The sequence below is a fragment of the Sporothrix brasiliensis genome, assembly GCF_000820605.1.
Source record: "Sporothrix brasiliensis 5110 chromosome Unknown Cont17, whole genome shotgun sequence".
Taxonomy (NCBI): Eukaryota; Fungi; Ascomycota; class Sordariomycetes; order Ophiostomatales; family Ophiostomataceae; genus Sporothrix; species Sporothrix brasiliensis.
This window is the reverse complement of record NW_024467136.1, coordinates 4282370-4304619: the sequence shown is the minus strand read 5'-3', so window position 1 is coordinate 4304619 and position 22250 is coordinate 4282370. Positions and strand designations below refer to the sequence as shown.

Sequence of the window (22250 nt, the reverse complement as noted above, 5' to 3'; positions counted from 1 at the left end):
GTGTGGTCTGTGTTGTTGTGTTTGTGTTCCCAGGCCCGCGGCTCCTTCTTCATTTGCCGCAGCCGTGTGCTGCTTCTCAGCTCGATGCGAGGTCGCATTTGCATCGTTTTGGGAAGGACCCCCCCCCAGTCGATCCACGTCGTACTTTGCGTACGGCGTACGACGTATTACGGGAGTCTGATCACGCAAATATTTGACCACCCACAGCCTGCAACCTACTTGGTAATTACACTTTGCTCTACGGAGTAAGTTCGTGGTACCACACTCCTGCTGTCCTTCTGTTTGCGGCTGTTCAAACAGTTGTCGCTCCGTACGCATCGTGTATTGTCGTCTGCCTTGTCCTTTGGGCCTCGACAAACAGCCGTCGCCCCATTTAGTGCCTTCAATCGGCCAGTGGCGCGCCGTCGGAGACCTCCCTAAAGTGCCTGAGTCCCCTGTGGCGGCAGCCGGGTCGGTTGGACACTAAAAGCCTGACCTGGATTTTGGTGCGGTTAGCGTGCTGTGCCGGCTGATGGCTAGCGCTACAGCGAGGCCCAGTGGCCAATCGGGGACGCCAGTTCCACCGCACAGTGGGCTGGAAGTATGGTAGTCTGGCTAGCCCGGGACGGTCCAGCGCTGGAATTCCACTATAGCAGCCGAGGCCGCCAAGCTTGCATCGATTTCATTGCATCGCGCCGGTTGTACGTCGTCTGTCGCACCTTGCAATCAATGCGCCTTCGATTCAAGACAACGGCTCCTAGCCTTCTCAAGACAGCATTCCAGACCACCCGCCACCACCCAACGGCGACACGCGGCGGCGCCGTGTCTTTTGAGAGGATTGTATTCTCTCCCTTGGTGGTCGAGTCAACTGTCGAGACATCATCTCTCGATCGCTTCAGGGTCCAAGCTCAAGTATTTGGAAATAAGTCTTGGCCCATCACAGGGTTGCAACCCGCTTCCGATAGTTCTGCGCAAGGACACCCGGGCTGACCGCCAGCCTACGGTACTACATGGACACCTGCCCATCCAACGTACCAGACGAAAGCCAGGGTATTTCCGACGTGCAATATAAGATAGACTGCCTCTGGTCTGCAGGGTCGCATCGCGCGGGCGACGGCTTAGAGCTGAAAGTGTGAAAGTGGGCGTTCGGGGCTGGGCAGACTGGGTTTCCATGGCGCGCCGGAGACTACGACAGAGACATTGATGATCGTGAATGGACATCCGAAGGACGTCGCACAACGGCTCAAACGGCTTCTGCAGAGTTAGCTTGTCGTCTCGTCGTGTCGTCGTCTCGTCGTCTCGCTCATTGCAATGAATACGTTGGCAGGATGGGAGGATAGAAGCATAGCAGGATGAATGATGTGCACTGGTGAGTCCACACCCTTTTGACGATCACAACCAGTGGAGTCGGCGACCAGTGGAGGAGGTCGGATCGGTGGGTTGTGGTACAATGTAGTCGATCAGTGGACTACGGACCAAACAGTGTAACCGTAACCAGGTCGAGAAAGACGATGTGTCCAGGTTGATGCGCTCTGCGACCTGGCGACACAAGCGGCATCTGTTCTTCACCCTATGAAGAGTGGACAAGGGGCACACAAACCGCCGCCTGTCTCGATATGTTGGAGACAGAAGGACATCCAGACATCCAGACAGGCAGGCAGGCAGGCAGACAGCAGACAGCAGACAGCAGACAGCAGACAGGCTCAACAGGATTGTCAGTCCATGAAAGACATTCGTGGGAACGGTGCGACAATACGGCAGTGATTGTCGTCGTCGCCATTTCTCTCCACTTCTTCCGCCTATCACATCCGCTGGTCCGTCTCTCCCTCGTTATTCTGCCCTTGAAAACGCCTGTGACGCCCTTGGACAACGGCTCCTGCAGCTGTCGGAGCATGTCAATGTCTCTCGTCACCCTCTGTACGTCGTATTCCGCACAGCGTACAGAATACTCCGTACTAGATGCACTCGTAGCTTCGTAGCCATCGTATCTTGCGCCCTCCCATCGTCATCGCCCAGCCTCTCCTTCACCCCTTGCGTTGTAACCGTCCTGCCCAGTGTTGACTGCATGGAATGATTTGTAAACGAAGTTTGGCAATGTCTGTAAGTCTTTTTCGGAGAACGGTTCCTTAACTTTGTTCTTCTTCGTCATCTTCGTCCTTCCTCTTCCGATGGCCAAACTCTCGCCATCGCCATCCAAGACAGACGGGACCAAGAGCCACTATTCATTCCTCGCAGGCTGTCTGTTCGCTCGCTTGTCCACAAGGATGAGACCATGCAACGGTCGGCCCTGACCTGCCAGATCTGAAGGTGTCAGAGCCTACCGAGAAGCAGGGATGTGCATCGATCGTGCATTTAATATTGTTCTCCTTTTGGGGGCATCCTGGCCCCGTTTTGTGTCTGACATCGATCTCTACGCCCTCTACTCGCCGAAATCAAATCGGTTCCTCCTTCACTAACCCCGTAGTAGCCAAGCGCTTGTGCCAACGGTCGTGTCCCTGCGTGGGCCGGTACTTTTTGCAAAAGTGCGCATCCATAAAATCCATTTATTTGCCCCCGCGGCGTCTTTTGGCGTATTTGAACAAAAAAGTCCACTTTTGGTCTAATCTTTCGTGCACTACCGACTCCATCCACGTCTGGTCATAGCTTCATTACATGTCGCATATGAATGCAGTAGTTTGTGCATCTCGCTACGAGGCATATCCAGTCGGCACATAATGTACAGATACAGAGTGCATGGACATTTGTCCGTCGCGCCACCAGACTCAACACACGTCTTCAATCGTCTACTATTTGTATAATTGGTATGTAGACCACATCAGCTGCGTACATATCGACTCTAGCTTGCTGTCTCGTCCATGGACAGCCACCATCCTCCTCAGCCACTCTTCTCCTTGTCCGTCGACGGCGTATCCTCGGCCGTCGCCGTCGGCGCCACCGGCAAGCCTACGCCCGCAATCCCCACAATGTCGCCCACAATGCCGTCGCTGCCCTCGCCCTCGCCCAGCGTCATCTTGGGCCCCTTGAACCACTTGCGCGCGTCGACGAGGTAGTAGAGCGAGGCGCCGCCCCAGACGGCCATGTTGATGATCACGGTGTAGTTCATGGCCTGCGGGTCTGGGTTGGGCCCGCCGACGGGGAACATGGAGAGGACGATGCCGTAGAGCAAAAACACGACGCAGAACCAGGCAATGGGCAGGGAGTAGCGGCCGGTGTAGAACGCGCCGGGGCGGAAGCGGGCTTGGCCCCAGACGACGCGGGCGAAGACGGGGGTGCCCCAGGCGAGGTTGTTGCCGGCGACGCCGAGGGAGAAGAGGGCCGAGGCGGCGGCGGGGGCGATGAGGCAGAGGAGGCCGAGGACGGCGGCGACGAAGACGCAGGCCCAGATGGTGCGGACGGGGATGTAGCCGAACGTTTTGCTCTGGGAAGCGTTAGTATGCGCGTGAGTACGAGCGAGGCGAGTACGAGGGGATAAGGGGGGAAGGGAGTTTGAAGCGAGCGAAGCGAGGACCAAAAAAACGAGGACACGAGACGTACAATCTTGCGGAGGTAGCTGGAGAACGGCAGGGCGCCGTCACGCGAAAACGCCCAGGCCTGGCGCGAGCCCGCGACGAGGATGGACAGGCCCATGAGGTACTGCACGATGAACAAAAACGACATGAAGCCGAGGGTGCCGCTCTTGCCGAGGGCGTCGTAGTAGATCTGGGCCATGGGCTGGCCGTAGACGCTGCCGAGCACGTTGTCGATGGCGGGGTCGATGCAGGCGGCAATGACAATGACGAGCACAAAGCCCAGCAGCCAGCACATGCCGATGGACGAGAGGATGCCCAGCGGCACGGCCTTGGCGGCGTTGGACGCCTCCTCGGACATGTGCACGCAGGCGTCAAAGGAGCCGATGGTCCAGATGGGCGACAGCCACGCGAGCATAAACGTCCAGCCGCGGGGCCACGCGGCGAGGTTGGCGAGCGTCCCGAAGATGAAGCGCCCGTCGTTGGCGCCGCGGACGCCCGCGCGCGTCAGGCCCACGGGCAGCGCGACGACGGTGGCCAGCATCAGGGCGATGTTCATGCACACGGCAAACGTCTGCAGCTTGTTCATGACCCTGCTGAGCAGCGACGCCAGCACGCCGTGCGTCAGCACGATGGCCAGGAACACGGCGTAGACCGTGCCGTTGGACGCCGCCCAGTCGCCGTCGCGGTGGATGACGAGCAGCGAGCAGAACATGAGTGCGCCGCCGTAGTCGATGCTGCAGAGCCCGCCGACCAGGCCCAGGCTGTTGCTGTAGCCGACGAGGAAGGACAGGTAGTTGCGCGTGCGCGGGCTCGCGTAGTAGTGCGTCCAGTAGTACAGGCCGCCGCTCGTCGGCATGGCGCTGCCCAGGTCGGCCATGGCCAGGCCCACGACAAAGATGCAGCCCGAGGCCACGAACCACGACCAGACCATGCCGCCGGGCCCCGCCGGCAGCGAGAAGGCCAGCGTGCTGGCAATCGACGGCAGCAGGCCCATGATGGAAAAGGCAATGCCAAAGACCTCGAGCGTGCTGAAGTTGCGCTTCAGCTCTTGTTTGTAGCCCAGCGTGGCGAGCAGCTCGGCGTCGGCCGTGCTGGCGAGGTTGGCGTCGGCGGCCGATGCGGTGGCCGCCGCCAACTTGGGGTCGACAGGGGCCTCGACGTCGCGTGAGGCCATGGTGGTTGGGGGTGTTGGGGATGGGAGGACGAAATAAATCAAACAAACAACAACAAATAAGACAAGGACAAGGAGTCAGGGAGGCATAAACAACGCTCAAAACAAAAGAAAGGGGCGGCGGTATAAATACAAGGGGTGCCGCTGCCGGGTGGATGATGCTACGATAATCAGGTACTTCGTACTCTGCACGCTTCAGAAGCTGCATGTGCGAGTGATCAACGCCACAGCATCGTCATCCGAATACCCACGGCCGTCGCTGTCCCTGGGTCTGTACGTATAAGGCCCCGGCTCGACGCAGCCATCACCCCACAGACTACCGCACATAGCTTCGAGTCCAGAAGAGAACGAAACGGCAAATGGAGAGGAGCGTGTCCGGTGTCGCCTCCTGTTGGCGTGAATAAGGTCAAGTCCGCTTCGAATGGCAGTACGGCGAATACACGATCCGCTACCCCTTCTCTGCATGGTAGAACGACATACACTTAGATAAGGCTATGTTGTAAGTTCCCGGGTAGTGCAATGGTGCGAGACGGTGAAGATAAGAATGGTCCAACAGACTGCGCCATCCAATCGTTTGTCGATGTTTGTCGATGGCGCCAGTCATGGACGACGTACCATGTTCACGCAAAATTGCATGGTGGGGGAAGAGACGTCAGCGACGACGATCGAGACAAGAGATGAGCAGAGATGGCGCGAAAAGCTTGTTTCGGTGTGGCTTGTTTAGGCCGAAAGAGAGAAGAGAAAAAGAAAACAAAATAAAAAAGAAGGAAAAAAGAAAACATAATAAAAAGGCACAGAAAAAAAAGAAACAATCTCACGTCCATTGCATTCAACAGCTTTCCTCTCCCGTTGACAACCGACACTATTGTCCTTCCATAAACCGGGCATGGTATCATACAGTAAGATTCAACTCCCCGCTTCTGTCTTATCGGATCCGTCGGGCATCGGCCTGGCCGAGACCGTTCGCGGTGAGATCTGCAGATGCACAAAGGAGCCCGAAGAATGAATGGAAGAAATAGAATAGAGTGTCGGCCAGGGACCGGACAAAACCAAGCCGTAAGGTGCAGAAGCGCATTGATACTGAAACGAATTCACAAGAAGCGAATGGCGTGTCTGTTACGACAGGCCCGACTCTCTCATTGCCGTCGTCTTCAACAATGTTCTCCTACTCTCCCAATTGGCTTCCCTGCAGTATCTTGTGTCTCTGCACCCTCAGCCGTACCCACAGACGGACTCGCCTATTCTGTTTGGCCTTTCTGCTGTACGGAAGGAAATGGAGAAGAGAGAATTGGGGGAAGAAGAGAGCTAAAAGACATAGCACAGGCTGCATCCTAGATCGTGTTTGCTTCAGTGTGAACGTTGCCTGCGCAAAGGAAAGGCACCAAAAAGCACCAGAAGGGCGTCACTGTGGTCGTCGGGGCGAAGCAAAACAAATCGACATGGACAGAACGGGTAAGTCGAGCCGAATTACAGACATAACGCGTCGCAGTCCAAAGCAGGGACCAGCATGGCGATGGTCGACAAAGGGCATCATTGTGCAGAATGGTCGGTCTGCGCACAAACGGGGTAGTCAGGACCATCGTTATCGACGAGGTGACGTCTTCCGTACTCTTCGTGCTGTATCTCTGTCGCGCCATGCGTGTAAGTGGTCTCTTGCGGGTCCTCTCCACGAATCGCAGAGTAGCGCCTTATCAATGGGACCAACCGTGTTCCCTGATCCCCGTCCGGGCTGCATGGCCGTTTAGGAAGGTTCTCAACATAAGCGAGGGTGCTGAAGGGGTTCTGCTTTTGACGGCAGGCCAGACCTACCGTTGGGTGAAGGATCGTAGTGGGCCGAAACGGCTCTAGATTCTTGAATGGCGGATCCCATGAATGCGATGCGAGCAGACACAGCTCTCCAACAAGACGAGACGATGCCGCAACACCACAAGGGAATCTGCAAATCCTTGGTGAGCATCTTTGGCGGCCACTGCCCTCGGTCTCGTTTTTGAGACGCTCGAGTACTTTCAGGGTTCTTCATAACCGCTCGCCGCTCCAGAAAGTACCTCCCATTTGGATCGGACACTACTCCGTCACCATCATTGGCGTCTCGGTATGAGCTGTCCATATCTGGCAGGGCCAGCCGAGACGTTTCAAAGCAAAATAGACATTCACAAATGTGTCCAAACAATACTACGACAAAATATATACCCCTAACTCCAATATGCCAAGTATATGTTTCCTCCTTGTATCCCTGCCCTGACACGCTGTAGCCCTGTAACGCCTTTCCATGAAAACAAAAAGGTAAGCAATACTCTGTAAAAGTACAATATGATGCCCAACACTCTCCCCAGCCACCAGCCCACTGGGTTTCGCTCTCCCTCCTCTCCTACTGGAAGAGGATCAGGGGCCACTGCGCCGAGTGCGTGTTCATGTTGGCCGGCTGCGCCTGCTGCGGTTCCACGGGGCCCAGCGTCGTGACGCCCGGGCCGACCGGGACCATCATGTTGGACAGGCCGACGCTCGTTGTCGGCTCGCCGTTGCCGATGCTGCTGCCGTCGAGCACGGGGACACCGTGCATGGGCGGCACCGATGCCACGGGCGCGAGGCGCTGGTGCAGCATGCTCAGGTCCAAGAGGGCGTCGGCGCTCGTGAAGCGGTCGTCGTTGGACTGCTGGCTGTCGGCAATGGACGCGGTCCAGTTGGTCCAGGGGTTGGCGGGGGCGCCGAGGGCCGAGGACGTAAAGGACATGAGGGGCTGCTGTTGTTGGTGTTGGTGTTGCTGTTGTTGCTGGGCATGCTGGGCATGCTGTGCCTGCTGTTCATGCGATGACGGCTGCGGTCCTTGCTGCTGTGCGTGCTGGTCGTAGCCCGGCGTGGCGCCGTTCATGGGCTGCTGGGGCGGGAAGGCCGACGTCGTGACAAAGTCGTCTGTCGTGGCCGGGATCATGGACGGGTGGAACTGTGCAGGGTGCTGTTGGTGTGCTGGTATTTGCTGTTGTTGTTGCTGCTGTTGTTGTTGTTGTTGCTGTTGCTGCAGCTGCTGCGCCGGCTGGGCCGCTGGTGACAGCTGGCCGCGTCCCTCGAGCTTCAGCCGCGCCTGCGTCTCGAGATGCAACGCCACACTGTCGACGTTGCTCGGCGGCGAGTGATGCCCGTTGCCGTTTCCGTGGCCGTGGCTGTGGCCGTGACCAAGGTCGTAACTGGCGTGCTGGGACGAGGGCGGCCCCCCCTGTGCTGGCCCACCACCGGCCGTCGGTCCCGGCAGCAGGGCCGCCTGCACGCCATTGACAGGCCGTCCGCGGCCTTGAATGGCGCGCGCGTTGCTCGCCATGACGGCATGCCGCGCCGCCGCCGGCATGTCCTGGAGAATGCCGAAAATGGTGCGCGCGCAGATCTGCGTGAGCTTGCGGTTGAACGGCTGGCCGTTGTCGCTGGCGCCCGTCAGCAGGCCGATCTCGGCAATAATGGACAGCCAGATGCTCGTCTCGTCCTGCAGGCGCTCCATGTCGTCGGCCGTGGCCGTGCGGCGGCGCTCCCAGGCGGCGGCCAGCATGGAGAACATGGCGGCGCAGTACACCGACATCTGGTACCAGGTGGTGTCGAGCGACTTGAGCGCCAGCAGCTTCTGGACGTGGCGCAGCAGCGTGCGCGCCGTCTCCTCGCAGATGCGCGTGTTCTCGGCAAAGACCTGCGGGTCGGTGGTCATGCAGGCCGACGGGTGGTGCAGGCACAGCTGGAACTCGAGCGACACGGCCTGCGCATACAGCGCGTACATGAGCGACGCGGGCTTGCACTTGTCGACGTGCAGCTCGGGCGGCAGGCGCGCCTGGATGGCGCGGTACTGCGCCTCGAGGTCGCGCACGAGCGGCGCGTAGCGGCGCGGGTCGCGGCGGACGCCGTAGAGGTGCGAGAACATCTCCATGTACAGCGGCGTGTACTGCATCGCGTGCAGCCCGACCAGAAACGAGGCCTCGCCGACCATGGCCGGGTCCGTGATGCCCTGCTCCGTCAGGTACTCGTCGCTGATGGCCACGGGCAGCTCCGTGTCAAAGTCTTCGACGCGAATGGGGATGGGCCGGCCCAGCCGGCCGTTGAGCGTCGCCGCCAGCATCAGCGCGCACCACCAGGCGCGCTTGCGCATCTCGTTGGTGAGCGTCGTGCGCGCGGCCGGGAGGCCGGACGAGCGGTGCAGGCCCAGGTCGATGGCCTTGGTGAGGGCCACCATGGCGATGGTCGAGCCGCAGCTCGGCTTGGGGAAGGCGCGCGTGTAGAGCGTGATGAGCACGAGGGCCTGGACGGCGGTGACGGAAAAGTCCGAGGCAATGTAGTAGAACTTGGAGAGGGCCCAGTGGTAGTGCTTGTTGGACAGGTCGTGCAGGTGGATCTGGCGCGCCAGCTCCTCGCGGTTGCGCACGCCGTACTGGAAGTAGATGATGGAGAAGACCATGTGCACAATGACCAGCTCGGACGTCGTCGGCGTGAACTTGGGGTCGTCGTAGATGCGCGTGAGCAGCGTCAGGTAGGTCGGCTTGTGCAGGATGGGCGCAAACGGCTGCACCATCAGGAAGTACCACTCCGAGTACTCAAACGCGTCGGACCGCGACGGCAGCTCGACGCTGTTGTCGAGCAGCGGGTTGATGTTCGTGGCGGAGCGCAGGAACGAGCTGAGCGAGCGGTTGTAGAGGCCCGTGGGCTCGCGGTAGATGGCAGACGGCTCCGGCTCGTCGCCCGTGTCGGCGGCGTCGATGTCGAGCAGCGTGCCGAGAATGGAGACCTGTGTGCCGTTGACGGAACTGAGCGGCGCTCGGTCGGCGTAGACGCCCAGGTAGCTGTCGACGGGGCCCGACTGGAGAGCGGCCGTGGGCGACGCGGGCGCGGGCGTGTAGGCGTATGTGTATGTGGGCGTGTTGGGCGTCGAGACGGAGGCGGTGGTCGATGCGGCCCGGCCGGCAGAGACGAGAGAGGTGGTCGTCGCCGAATGGGAGGCGGCTGCGTTCGTGTTCTTGGCGGCGCCTGGCGCCGGCCGCCACCAGACAGAGCCCATGTAGGTCCACTGCCGCCTGTCCTGTCCGCCAGGTACCCCGTCCTCGCCGGCGTCGTGGTTGCTGTCGGCGTCAGCGCTCTCGCTGTCCTCGCCCTTGACGCTCACAACACGCCCCTCGCTGTCCAGAGCCATGCCAGGCGGGCAGACCGGCGCGTACGGCGACCACCGCCACGGCAGCACCTCGACGCCGCCCTTGTCCTGCAGCAGCGACTGCAGCTGCTCAATGTGCCGCGCCATGGCCGTCTTCTCGCGCTCCAGCTCCTGCAGGTAGCCGCGCCGCTCGGTGCGGCCGGAGATGCGGTCTGTGACGTAGCACTCGAGGTTCTGGCTCAGACAGTGCGAGCAGCCCTCGGGCAGGGCGTCGCAGCGGATCTTGCGCACTTTGCAGCGGTCGCAGGCCTGGCCGGTGCGGGTGTAGGACTGCAGCTTGTTCTTGACGACGGAGGAGAAGTCGGGCGCGTACGACGCGGCATTCGCGCTGTCGAGCTTGGCCTGCTTGGCCCGCGCCGGCGATGCATGGGATCCTGATCCTGGCTCCGACGGCACGCCTGGCGCGCCATCGTCGTGGGCCCGCTTGGGGGCCCGCATGGCGTCCATTGTGTCGCAGATGGACGGGAGGGGGAGGTGGGAGCGGGAGAGAGGGACAGAGTGAGGAACGGAGAGCCAGCGACAACGACTGGAAATCGGAGGTGTCGATGCGATGCGTCTCGATGCTATGGCTGGAGCGCAGCCATCGTCTGGGCCCCGGCCAGGCGACGAGAAAGCCGGTCGTCGCAGTCGTTGGTCCGCAGACAGCGTCGAATGGTCGAATGTAGGCCGTGGTCGATCAGCGTGTAGTCGTCGATTTGGTCATGTCTTGGATCGCCGTCCGCTGAAGAAAAGGAGATGGTATTGGGCAGAGTGAGAATTGGCACAGTCGAGGAAAGCGCCTGCAGATTGGCGGCAAATGCCGTTCTTGGAAGGAGCCGCTTTCCAGGCGCGCTGCGGTGGGCCGTGGGTGGGCATGTGCGCTGCGGGCTCGGTGGATTTAGGGGCAAGCCAAGATGCTAGCGGCTTCCACACAGGCTTCAATAGGGGGCTAATGCCAGTGCCAGATGCCTGGGCCGAAAAACCTTTTAAACTTTGCCTCGTATCCCGAATTAGCGTTAAAGTCCCCGAAAGTCCTCCACAGCGAGCAGTGTCAAAACGTTGTTCGAGAGCATGTCGAGTGTCGAGAGGTTTCACATGAAGTTGTAGGGACTTGTCCAAGTGTCGAAAATACCGTGGATTTTGCTACGATATGGTCGTTCCATTATCAGGCAGTGGTCAAAGAAGTATGTTGTATTTACACATCTAGGGCACTGTGTTCCGCACAGTATATCCACTGTGCGGAGATTTCCGATCTCAGTACCTGTGGCACCTGTCTTGAGCCGTAGCACATGCCAAAGCCATTTCTGGCCTGTCTCAACTGTCTCCAGAAGACTGCATGCAATGACGATACGGGCAAAAACAACACAAAACGTCCTCCAAAAAAAAATACGTACAGCAGCGGGTATTCGCTGGTCGTCACCGACCCAACTACTAATCCGCCGATTACTGGCTTGACTAAGGGAGAGCGGACGGGATCCCGTATTCTCCAGTATCTGTGGCCGTACGTGGAATGGGAGAGTATTGTTGGGGTTGAAATAGTGAGTCCCGCCCGGAAATATGGGTAGATGTGATGATTTCGTCTCGATTGGTACGAGAAAGTAGGTAATGGTGCCTACCGTAAGCTTTGCTTTGAGATAGGTAAAGTGTACATGTATAACAAAACCGATATACAAACTATGCGGAAACTCAATAGCAATCAGTCGCCAACGTTAATCAAATATATAAAATAGACAACTTATTTAACACAGTCTTTTTACAGTCTTTACAGTCTTTACAGTCTTCTTAGACCTTCTCTAATATCCCTCTCCAATCTTGGTAAAGTCCCGCCGTAACTAAATTATCAGGGACGAAAGTGGCGTCTGTTTTGGCATCCGTAGGGGAAGCGGCTGGCAGCCTCCTCTACGCCTCCGGTTCCTCTCACGCGGCCGCTCCCCAGTTCGCATGCTCCCTTTGTGCCGCAACGCTGCCGCCAAGGTGGTCACGAGACGGATGGGCATGGGATGAAGAAAGGCAACAAAAGAAGCCGTAAAGTGCAATGAGTGGCTACGACCTTGCTGCCACAGCGTTTGCCGCGGAATTGGCGCCTAGAATCTGGGGAACGTCCGCTAATGTTCACTAACTGGGAGGACATCGTGACGGCCATCCGAAGAGGAGATGGAAACATGACACGATGTCTCCGGACGTCGAACTGTTAAATGCGCCCTGATTGATGACTAGAGCGACGACGGCAGAATCCACGCCAGGATTTGGAACAAAGAAGATTAAGAATAGGAAAAAGCAAAGGCAAAGCGCAAAGGTGAACTTTGTCTTGATATCAGCTGTCCACAGACGAACAAATGGAGAGGCCGAATGCCATTGAACCAAGATGATTGGGCATTGTCCCTTCACCAATAAATAAATTACCTTGATGCCTTCAGGAACCTCACTGCTCCTGTTCGTTGCGTCTCTGTCGGCCTGTCTTCTTGAAAAAGCCCCTGAACTTCAGCATACTCCACTGTATGTCATCCAATCTTGCCTAGTATGAAAATGGCCGTTTTACTGCGTCACACGACCACCCAAGCACTGACGCAAAGCGACTTCAGGGGCTCCCATTCCAGGCCGGAATAGGCAACTGGGCACTGCTTGTACGGGGGGTTTTCGTCCACTTGCCGTCGTTTGGTCGGTCATTTTGCCGCGTCCGGCGCTGGGGCGCTGTGGCGCTGACCCCAGCGCGCGATGAACCGCTGTCCAGCGATCTCCGTCGATATGGGGTCTGGGGAAATCGTTCATTTTACGGGACATTTTCCAGATCCCCTCGATCACACACAACTTGCAAGAATCAAAACACAGCAAACGAGGCCAGAAAGGCGAGTAAGGTGGCAAAACACTCCGCCGACCACGACTGCCGTACGCGATGCGCTTTTCTTCTCGTGCAGTCGTCGCAGCGGCGCTGCTTCAGCTGCTTTCGACGGTGCCGACCGCCTCGACTCTCCGGACCTGGCAGCCGATCCGAGAGCTGCAAAAGCAAGTCCAGGAGGATGGGCCCGGCGAGCCTTCTCTCGCGACACGCGACCTGCCTGCGTACCCCGTCTACAACCTCTCGGTCCCCGTCGACCACTTCCACAACGACTCCCGCTACGCGCCGCACGTCAACGACACGTTCCCGCTGCGGTACTGGTTCGATGCCTCTGCCTACCAGCCGGGCGGACCTGTCATCGTGCTGGCTGCCGGCGAGACCAGCGGGGCCAATCGCCTGCCCTTCCTCCAGAAGGGCATTGCTGCCCGCCTCGCACAAGCCACCCACGGGCTGGCCGTCGTGCTCGAGCACCGGTACTATGGCGAGAGCGTCCCCTACGGCAACCTGTCGACCGCCGCCCTCCGCTTCTTGCACACCGACCAGGCCATGGCCGACACGGCGTACTTTGCGACCCACGTCGTGTTTCCTGGGCTCGAGGATGTGGATCTGATGCCGAATGTGGGCGCGCCGTGGATCGTGTACGGCGGGTCGTACGCCGGCGTCTTTGCGGCCTTCTTGCGAGTGCTGTACCCGGACGTGTTCTGGGGCGCGATTTCGTCGTCGGGCGTGACCGTGGCCATCCACGACTACTGGCAGTACTACGAGGCGCAGCGGCTGTTTGGTCCGCAGGAGTGTGTACAGCGGACGCAGAACCTGCTGCACGTGGCCGACCAAATCTTGTTGGCGGGGCGGCAGGCCGACGACAACGAGGGCGATGGCCATGGCGATGGTGACGACAGCCACGACGAAATCTACGAGGAGCAGCCAGCGGGCCAGATGCCGCTGGCCGGCGCTCGCGGCGACACCCCGGCCGACCGTGTCGCCAAGCTCAAGGGCGTCTTTGGCCTCGGGAACATTACGTTCGACGACGACTTTGCCTCGGTCCTGAGTGACGCCCTCGGCGGCTGGCAGGAAACAAACTGGGACCCGGCCGAGAACAATCCGAACTTTGGCTGGTACTGCGCCAACGTCACGGCCGACGAGCTCCTGTACCCGGACGTGGCCGACCGCCGCGGTGCCGTGCGCGACCTGATCCAAGCAACAAGCTATGGCGCTGCGGTCGACGCCCTCGAGCTGCCGTTCCTCAACTTTATCGGTTGGGTGCAGGCGACACACCCGTGCAATGCCACCGAGCGCACGCAGGACCAGTGCTTCACGAACCGCAACAGCACCTTCTTCCGGCAGGACGACAGCACGCAGCGCTGGCGGGCCTGGACGTACCAGTACTGCACGCAGTGGGGCTACCTGGCCACCGGGTCCGGCGTGCCGTCGGACCAGCTGCCGCTCATCAGCCGGCTCCTCGATCTCGACTACCTGTCCATCATCTGCCGCGACGCCTTTGGCATTGAGGCGCCGCCGGACGTCGAGTCGGTCAACAAGCTCGGCGGGTACGACATCAGCTTCCCGCGGCTGGCCATTGTGGACGGCGAGGCCGATCCGTGGCGAGCGGTGACACCGCACGCGCTCGGGGTGCCGGACCGCGTGTCGTCGACCGAGGAGCCGTTTCTGCTCATTCCGGGCGCGGTGCACCACTGGGACGAGTACGGCCTCTTTGACAACGAGACGACGGCCGACCTGCCGCCGAAGACGGTCCGGGACGTGCAGGCAGACGAGGTGGACTTTGTCACGCAGTGGGTAGCAGACTGGCAGAGACAGAATCCGGGCGACGACGGGGGGTTGTAAATGCAAGTGAACCTGTGTTTAGTAAGCGTACGCATAGGCCGGCGTTTGGGATTGTTTTGATGTTTTGATTTTATCGACTTTTTTTTTATTGTTACCAAATACCGTTTCGCATTACTACTGCAGTCAGCAACACCGTTATGCAAGAGCATGTAATGAATGTAATAATTGGTGTTCAAGTAAACCAGATTTGGGTGGGAATAAAACTAAATAATGTACAGCATTGGGATGAATTGTCCCCTAATTTCGGGTCAGCATGCCCTTGAAGTATTTTTCATAGCGAGTGTAAGAAAGGAAGAAAAAAAAGGTAGGAAAAGAAGGAATGGAAACGAGTGCCAATGCCATGAACGCCAACCGTCGTGCGCCGCCGCGGGTAACTAAGAAGACAACAATAAATAAAACACCCCAAAAAGAACAGCAAGCTAAGAAAATCATCAAACTCGCTCGATGCAAAATACCAATTTTAAAAGACGTGCCGTGTAAGCCCTTCTCGCCGCTCACGACAGCGAGTTCCACTTACCGTTCTCCGACATGTTGGTGCTCAGCCACCCACATGCCAGCAACAGACTGGACAGCATCAGCAGCGTCAGGATGCCGGCGCCGGCGCGGTCGGCCGTGGTGATGGGCCCCAGTAGGCCGTCGCGCACGCCCGTCGTGTCGAGGCCGGCGGCCGGGTTGCCCTTGCTGGTGGCGCCGGTGCCGTTGGAGAAGGGCGGGTGCACATAGGCCTGGTCGACGAGCAGGCTCGACAGGGCGGCGAGGGCGTTCATCTGCTGGCCGGCGCCGGTCATGCCGTCGTAGGCGCCGGTGGTCCAGCGGAAGCCGCAGACGCCGGCGCTGTCGCACGACTTCATGGCGGCGGCGGCGGACTTTTTGAGGACGGGCATGATGATGTCGTGGACAAAGGGGGCGATCTGGGTGGTGGCGGCCAGCCAGCGGTGCAGGAAGCCCTTGAAGGTCAGCATGTCGGTGGTGCACTGGATGCGGTCGGGGAGCTCGCAGGAGATCTCGACGGCGCCGCCCTGGTCAAAGAAGAGCTTGACGGCGCGGTTCGTGAGGCCGAGCACGCGGTTCTTCCAGAGCGTCGATCCGTTGGTCTGTGTGTGTCAGTACGAAAAGAAAAAAAAACAATATAAACATAAATCGCCACGAGTGTAGTCGGTCGGGTCGCACGTACGTAGTTGTACATAAAGGCCGCGCCCTGCAGATAGACGGCGGCGTTGTACGTAAACTGCGCCTTGGCAATGTCGGTGCAGTTCTTCTCGACGTGGGCGCCGTCGTAGATGTCGTAGTTGGACGACATCAGGCCGACGCCGGCGACCCAGTCCCAGGTCTTGATGGCCTCCTGCGCATACGTGTCGTTCTTCGTGTAGCGCGCCAGCCGCGCGCCCATGTTGAAGAAGATGCCGTTGGCAATGGAGTTCTTGTAGTCGTAGCCGTTGTTCGTCAGCGGGATCTGCCAGCGCATGCCGCCGCCGCACGTCTGGTCGTGGCGGTCGGGCGCGGCCTGCGTGTTCCACACGGCCTGGGCCAGGGCGAGCCACTGCGGCTGGTCGTCGGGCGGGTTCTGGAAGTTGGACTCGGCCGCGAGCATGGCCGACAGGCCCCAGAAGCCCTGGTCGTCGTTGCCGAGCGAGGCGGTCCAGTTGGGCGGCATGTAGCAGTTCTGCGGCGGGCCGGTCTGGAAGAGCAGCGCCGTCTCGGTCATGTTGTTGTACTGCGCGTCCTGCGTGTAGCGCCAGTAGTCGATGAGCGTCCCCCACATGGCGCCGCCCTCCCACCAGTAGTAGTCGCCGTTGGGCGGCGGACCGGGCAGGATGCCGGGCACCCAGCCGGGTTGGTCGCCGTGGTAGTAGGACAAGAGCTGCTTGGCAAGGACCTTGCAGGCGGCCTTGATGGAGGCTGTGGAGGATAGGACGTTAGGATGGTGGACGGAGCGACGAGGCGAAACACACAGAAAACAAACCTGGCGAGCTGAGGTCGACGTCAAGGGCCGTGACCGTTGGCACGAGAAGCGCCGTCGCGAGACTGGCGGCAGCCGACGTGGAGAACCTCATGGCTGGGGGGATGGCGGGCGGTGGCGACGAGCGGTATACGACTAACAGAAAGTCGATAGACGTGAAAGAATCGTCTTGGAGTAAAATAGTGAGAAGACAAGGCGCGCAAGATTGCCGAGGGTAGAAAGAGTGACTGGATGAACGAGTGACGGTTATGAGTTGGACAGGCGCATGGGCATCCCGGACGGCAACACGGTCGAGAGAGGTGTCACGGTGACGATGAAAGAAAAAGAAAGAGTAAAGAACGAAAGAGGTTTACAGAGTACGTACAACACACACCAAAAGAGAAAGCAGGATGAACGGCACGACGAGGTGCTGACAGGAACGCCCCCAAAATGCACTGACCGACTCGGGCGGTCTTGGCCGTCCATCGTCACTCTCGTCTGCATTTTGTCCCATGCCTATTTCAAGAGAAGAGGGCCCTCCACAAAAATGTGAACAAAACTGGGGATGACAGCACAGGTGTGCCATCCGAGCCAAGCGGCTGTGAGTGAGGATCGACTACAACAGACAGGGACGTTTACGACGCACACGAGTGGGCAGAGACAGGAAAAGCGCGCCATAGGATGAGAGGGAGGTGCCGGGACAGCCAAAATGAACCAAAAAGTCAGAAAAGGGGGGATGGGGGGAGGAGACGCCAGCGCCAACACGAGGTCTTGGCACGCGAGCACGATGTCCAGTGCAGGTTGGAGGGTGGCAGCGAGACGCAGAGTGAGAATGGAACGCAGTCACGGGAAGCAGTATTTCGTACACGGTAAGTCAATGTGAATAAGCACATCGAAAAGCACAGGGGTTCATCTGGAGGCGAGTTGTCGACAGACGTCGACAGCGAACACGCAGACATGTCACGAGTCGGTTCGCTGTCGTTGTCTGTGTAAACAGTCCCGAAGGACAAGTCGGCATACTCCGACACAGCAACACGCCACGACACTACTGCAAGCTTGACGCGGGAAGACAATGCCAACCCAGGACAAGCACTTGTCCAAGAACCCCGTGCCAGAGACGCAGGAAGTATCTCATGTTGTACACGACCCTGAACTTGAGAAACAAAGGGAGGACGAGTCGTGTCGACAAACCCAAAATGTGCAAGTACAGAATAAGCTTGCCCGACTTTGACTTCCGGCCCACACCTCTCTGGACCCCTGCCATGCCCATCCTGCTGCCCCGTTTTTCTCTCTTTTTGGTTGTTCTGACTTGTCCACTCTCTCCTTTCTTTTTCTAGTCTCTTCCTCTCTCCCTGTCAACGCTCCCTCTTGTGGGTGCCCAGACCTGAGTCCAATACATTCGTAGAAGCGTTGGCTGTCACCCAGTCTGGCTAGCTTCAGCCTTGGCATTATGCAGGGGAAATAGGCCAACAGCGCGACGAAGAGACTGAAAGAGAGACGTGAGGCTCTGGCAGGGCAAAATAATATACTCGAAAGACGCCAGTTTGGGAGTCGATAGAGGATGTTTGGGAAGAAAAGAGAATGCGCAGACATAAAAAGAGAGTCCTTCTCTTGGCCGCCGTAAACATATCGACACATCTTGCCTCACGATTAAAATCATAAATACGAACTCTCCGCCCATACATCGTACGTCCAAACCGACTCAAATTAAACACGCCTGCACATTCGGGCACGCGTTTGCCAAGGGGGGCTGTGCTGAAAGAATGAAAAAACTCAGACACCAGATGAACTGAGCTGAAAACTCCGCACCACAAGAGCTACTTGAGTATTCTCCGGCCTCCATATTATGTCTTATTTTGGTGCCACTTCCAGCGACCCGGTTCAGGGGCTCGCCTGCTTTGCTGTCGTTTATTGCTGTAAATTGCACCCGTCCACTCGCGGCTTGGCAAGGAAACAATGCTGGCTTGGGCCGTCGTGCCCACTGGAGAAGAAATATTGCAGTCGGACGCTTATGGAAAGCATCGCATCGAAGGTTTGTTATTTCGCTCTTTTTCAACCAGGGCAGGAGGTCGTCCAGGGCCACTGCTCCGTAACGCCCCGGCACTTTCTTCCCTCTGCTGTCGATCCGCTGCAAATCAAGTATTTGTGGTGTATTTTTCTTTCTTTCTTTTTTTGCACTGCTTTATGTTTCCTCGGCTTACCCCGGATTTTTCGACCTTTGTTTGCCTCGTCCTCGTTTTTCCACTCGCGGCGGACCATAGCCGACGCTCTAAAATAAAGTTTTCGCCACGTCGAACGACATTTGCCCATGCAACGACAGCAACAAATAGGATGGCAATGCATAAACAGGTCTACGATTATCTACTTTGTACAACAAAGACATACTCGTACCTTTTTACATAGTACTGTACTGATCCTACAGAAAGCATTGTACCAACAGTTACATCCACATGCAATCTTCAACTCATCTCGAATGCTCTCCGTAGTAGTCATCTCCATTCCTCAGTGTCAATAAAGGATAATTTTACATTAAAGTGGCGTTAGATGCTTGACTATTTAAAAATATTGAAACGTGACTCTAGTAAACTAATTGTTTCTTTTTATTTAGTTTAATAACTCAACATTTGTTTGTACTTGAATATTCCTTTGTAAAATCCACGTCAAAACCTAATAATTCACACGATTAAAAATACGAATTCTATTAAATATCCTTCTCAATAATATTGAAATAAACTCAAACAAGACGACGAAATACTGAGCCTTCACATCATAATGAGATGCCACCACGAAGATTAGTCATCTGACCCACTTTTGTAGAGCCGAAATCCACAACATAAAATTTCGGTTACGAAAAACTTCTCTTAAATCAGTAACCGCAACACACCGCAGCACGACGACAACACGACGACAACAACGGCCGTCTTCGCGATGCGACTGCATGCGGGTAGATTATAAACTGCTGCAGCACAAAGGTAAGGTTCGTAGGATCACGGGCGTCGTTGTCGTATCACGCCTGTCCTGCCGCTTCATGCCCTTCTTCCCTCAATCTCCTGCCTACACCTCCGCAGTCCTCCAACCAGCCAGTACAGCGGCCTTTGAGCCTCTTCTTTCACCTGCGCCGTCCTGGCGGTCACACTCCTGTGCTGTGGCCAACGGGCTTGTCCGGCTGGCGCGACGTTTTGTCGTGCTGCCGGACGAGGGCTGGTTCAATGGGGAGCATGCTTTTGTTTCTCGTCCGAGAGCAGAGCGTGTTGTCGCTGCCAGATCAAACGCATCAAGGACCATCATAGTCCGCGCCCGCACCGCCGAAACGGTCTTGGGGAGGGCAAACTCGACAGCGATGTTGGTTGCTTCTCTTTCTTCGCGGGCGAGGCTCCAAGCGTTCCAACATTTGTAAAACGTGCTGTCGATTGCTCTTTCCGCCTCAGCTCTTCTTTGGCGGTTGTACTTTCCTTTGCAGCCGCTGTATCTGTTTGGCCAATTGGGTGCGCCAAGGCCCACACATTGGAGGATCGTAGCTTCCCCATTAGTGCCCGCAATTGCTGTATCGATAGCACATAGCGTAGTGGTCCAATACGTCATTCGGTGGTGGGCAGGTACGCAACGTCAAGTAACTGTTTCTGATCAACAGCATCTGTTGGCCCTCTGACGTTGGTCCGCGCGGATATTGCCGTATATACCACGCAAGGTACAGCACCTCGTGCATTTCGTGCATTTCTTTCATCGGCGTCAGTCAATCCATCTCCATCTCGAAGCCGCTCCAAGAATGCCATATCGCCCCGCCGGCCAGACGTTGCTGACTCGCGCCAGTGTTAAGATTCAGGCACACGTTCAGGGCCACGTCCACGTTGTCTGTTTGCAGCCGCGACGATTCTCACGACACTTGCACGGGCACCTGTCTTCGTTCTCGCCCTCTACGCGCAACATGTCCCACGAAAGCCGCTTCGGCGACCTCCCACTGAGCGTGCGCGGCCCCATGGACTGTGCCCTCCGCGGCACTGTCCTGCTCAACCACTCCATCTTCAACAAAGGCTCTGCCTTTCCGCCTGACGAGCGCCGCACCTTTGCGCTCAATGGCCTGCTGCCGGCCGGCGAGCAGACGCTGGAGCAGCAGGTGCACCGCGCCTACGAGCAGTACAGCACGCGCGCCGACGACCTGGCCAAGAACACGTTTCTGACGTCGCTGCACGACCAGAACCACGTGCTGTTCTTCCGGCTGGTGCAGGACCACCTCGACGAAATGTTTTCCGTCATCTACACGCCGACCGAGGGCGACGCCATCCAAAACTACTCGCGGCTGTTCCGCCGGCCCGAGGGCTGCTTCCTGCGCATCGACGACATTGACGGCGTGTTTGACGCGCTGGCGCAGTGGGGCACCGCCGAGGACATTGACTACATCGTGGTGACGGACGGCGAGGAGATTCTGGGCATCGGCGACCAGGGCGTCGGCGGCGTGCTCATTTCGCGGGCCAAGCTGATCCTGACCACGCTCTGCGCCGGCATCCACCCGAACCGCACGCTCGGCGTCGTGCTGGACTGCGGCACCGACAACCAGCAGCTGCTGGACGACTCGCTGTACCTGGGGCTGCGCCAGCGGCGCGTCCGCGGCCAGCAGTACGACCGGTTTGTCGGGGCCTTTGTGCGCGCGGCGCGCCACCTCTACCCGCAGGCCTACATCCACTTTGAAGACTTTGGCCTCGACAATGCGCGCCGCATCCTGGACACGTACCGGCCGCAGATGGCGTGCTTCAACGACGACGTCCAGGGCACGGGCTGCGTGACGCTGGCGGCCATCCTGTCGGGCCTGCACGTCAGCGGCGAGCACCTGGACGACCTGCGCATGGTCGTCTTCGGCGCCGGGTCGGCCGGCGTGGGCATTGCCGACCAGGTGTGCGACGCCATCGCGTCCAAGAAGAAGATTAGCCGCGCGGAGGCGGCCAAGCAGATCTGGCTGATTGACAAGCCGGGCCTGCTGACGACCGCGATGGCCGAGCAGAAGAAGCTGTCCAAGGCGCAGCAGCTGTTTGCCAAGGACGGCGGCGCGTTCAAGACGTCGTCGAGCGACAGCAACAGCAACGCCATTGGCTTGCTGGATGTCGTCAACACCATCAAGCCCAACGTCCTCGTCGGCACCTCCACCAAGCCCAAGGCCTTCACCAAAGACATCGTCCAGGCCATGGCCAGCCACGTCGACCGCCCCATCATCCTGCCGCTCTCCAACCCGACACGCCTGCACGAGGCCGTGCCCTCCGACTTGCTCGAATGGACCGACGGCCGCGCCCTGATTGCCACAGGCTCGCCCTTTCCGCCCGTCAAGGGTCCCTGGGGCAAGGACGGCGACGACGTCGAGATCCAGGTCGCCGAGTGCAACAACTCCGTCGTCTTCCCCGGCATCGGCCTCGGCGCCGTCCTGTCCCGCGCCAGCCGCCTCAGCGATGCCATGCTCGTCGCTGCCGTCACGGCCGTCGCCGACTTCAGCCCGGCCCTGAAGGAGGCCACGGCACCGATTCTCCCGGGCGTCGACAACGTCCGTCCCGTCAGCGTCCACATTGCTCGCAGTGTCATTCGCGCCGCCCAAAAGGAAGGCCTCGCCACCGAGCGCGGCATCCCCTCCGAAGAGGACGGCGACGACCTGCTCGACGAGTGGATCCGCGAGCAGATGTGGACGCCCGAGTACCGGCCGCTGCGCTATGTCAGAATGGAAGACGCCAGTCGCCAGGCGGCCGGCGTGCGTACCCCGTCCGACACATACACGAGGCGGGACAGCGTGTAGCGCGTGGAAGGGCGTTTGGTATGAGGCTTTGATGATATTTGACTGT

At 58.5% G+C, this 22250-nt stretch overlaps 4 protein-coding genes across 4 annotated transcripts; 1 reads left to right on the top strand and 3 right to left on the bottom strand.

Moving 5' to 3' along the window:
- Nucleotides 1-2854: 2854 nt before the first annotated feature.
- SPBR_02595 (GABA-specific permease) lies at nucleotides 2855-4662 on the bottom strand (the record flags this gene model as incomplete). The annotated part of the gene is made up of 2 exons (XM_040760898.1): nucleotides 2855-3397; nucleotides 3514-4662. The coding sequence occupies 2 exons, from the start codon at nucleotides 4660-4662 to the stop codon at nucleotides 2855-2857; spliced, it is 1692 nt and encodes a 563-aa protein (XP_040621224.1).
- Nucleotides 4663-7027: 2365 nt separating this feature from the next.
- On the bottom strand, nucleotides 7028-10282 carry SPBR_02251 (c6 zinc finger domain containing protein; the record flags this gene model as incomplete). The annotated part of the gene is made up of 1 exon (XM_040760554.1): nucleotides 7028-10282. One exon carries the CDS (start codon nucleotides 10280-10282, stop codon nucleotides 7028-7030), a length of 3255 nt encoding a protein of 1084 aa, XP_040621223.1.
- A 2350-nt stretch (nucleotides 10283-12632) lies between these two features.
- On the bottom strand, nucleotides 12633-16546 carry SPBR_02206 (uncharacterized protein; the record flags this gene model as incomplete). Its single annotated transcript, XM_040760509.1, has 4 exons — nucleotides 12633-14452; nucleotides 15010-15586; nucleotides 15667-16391; nucleotides 16456-16546. 4 exons carry the CDS (start codon nucleotides 16544-16546, stop codon nucleotides 12633-12635), a joined length of 3213 nt encoding a protein of 1070 aa, XP_040621222.1.
- Nucleotides 16547-20356: 3810 nt separating this feature from the next.
- On the top strand, nucleotides 20357-22204 carry SPBR_02581 (malate dehydrogenase (oxaloacetate-decarboxylating); the record flags this gene model as incomplete). The annotated part of the gene is made up of 1 exon (XM_040760884.1): nucleotides 20357-22204. The coding sequence occupies one exon, from the start codon at nucleotides 20357-20359 to the stop codon at nucleotides 22202-22204; it is 1848 nt and encodes a 615-aa protein (XP_040621221.1).
- Nucleotides 22205-22250: the final 46 nt, after the last annotated feature.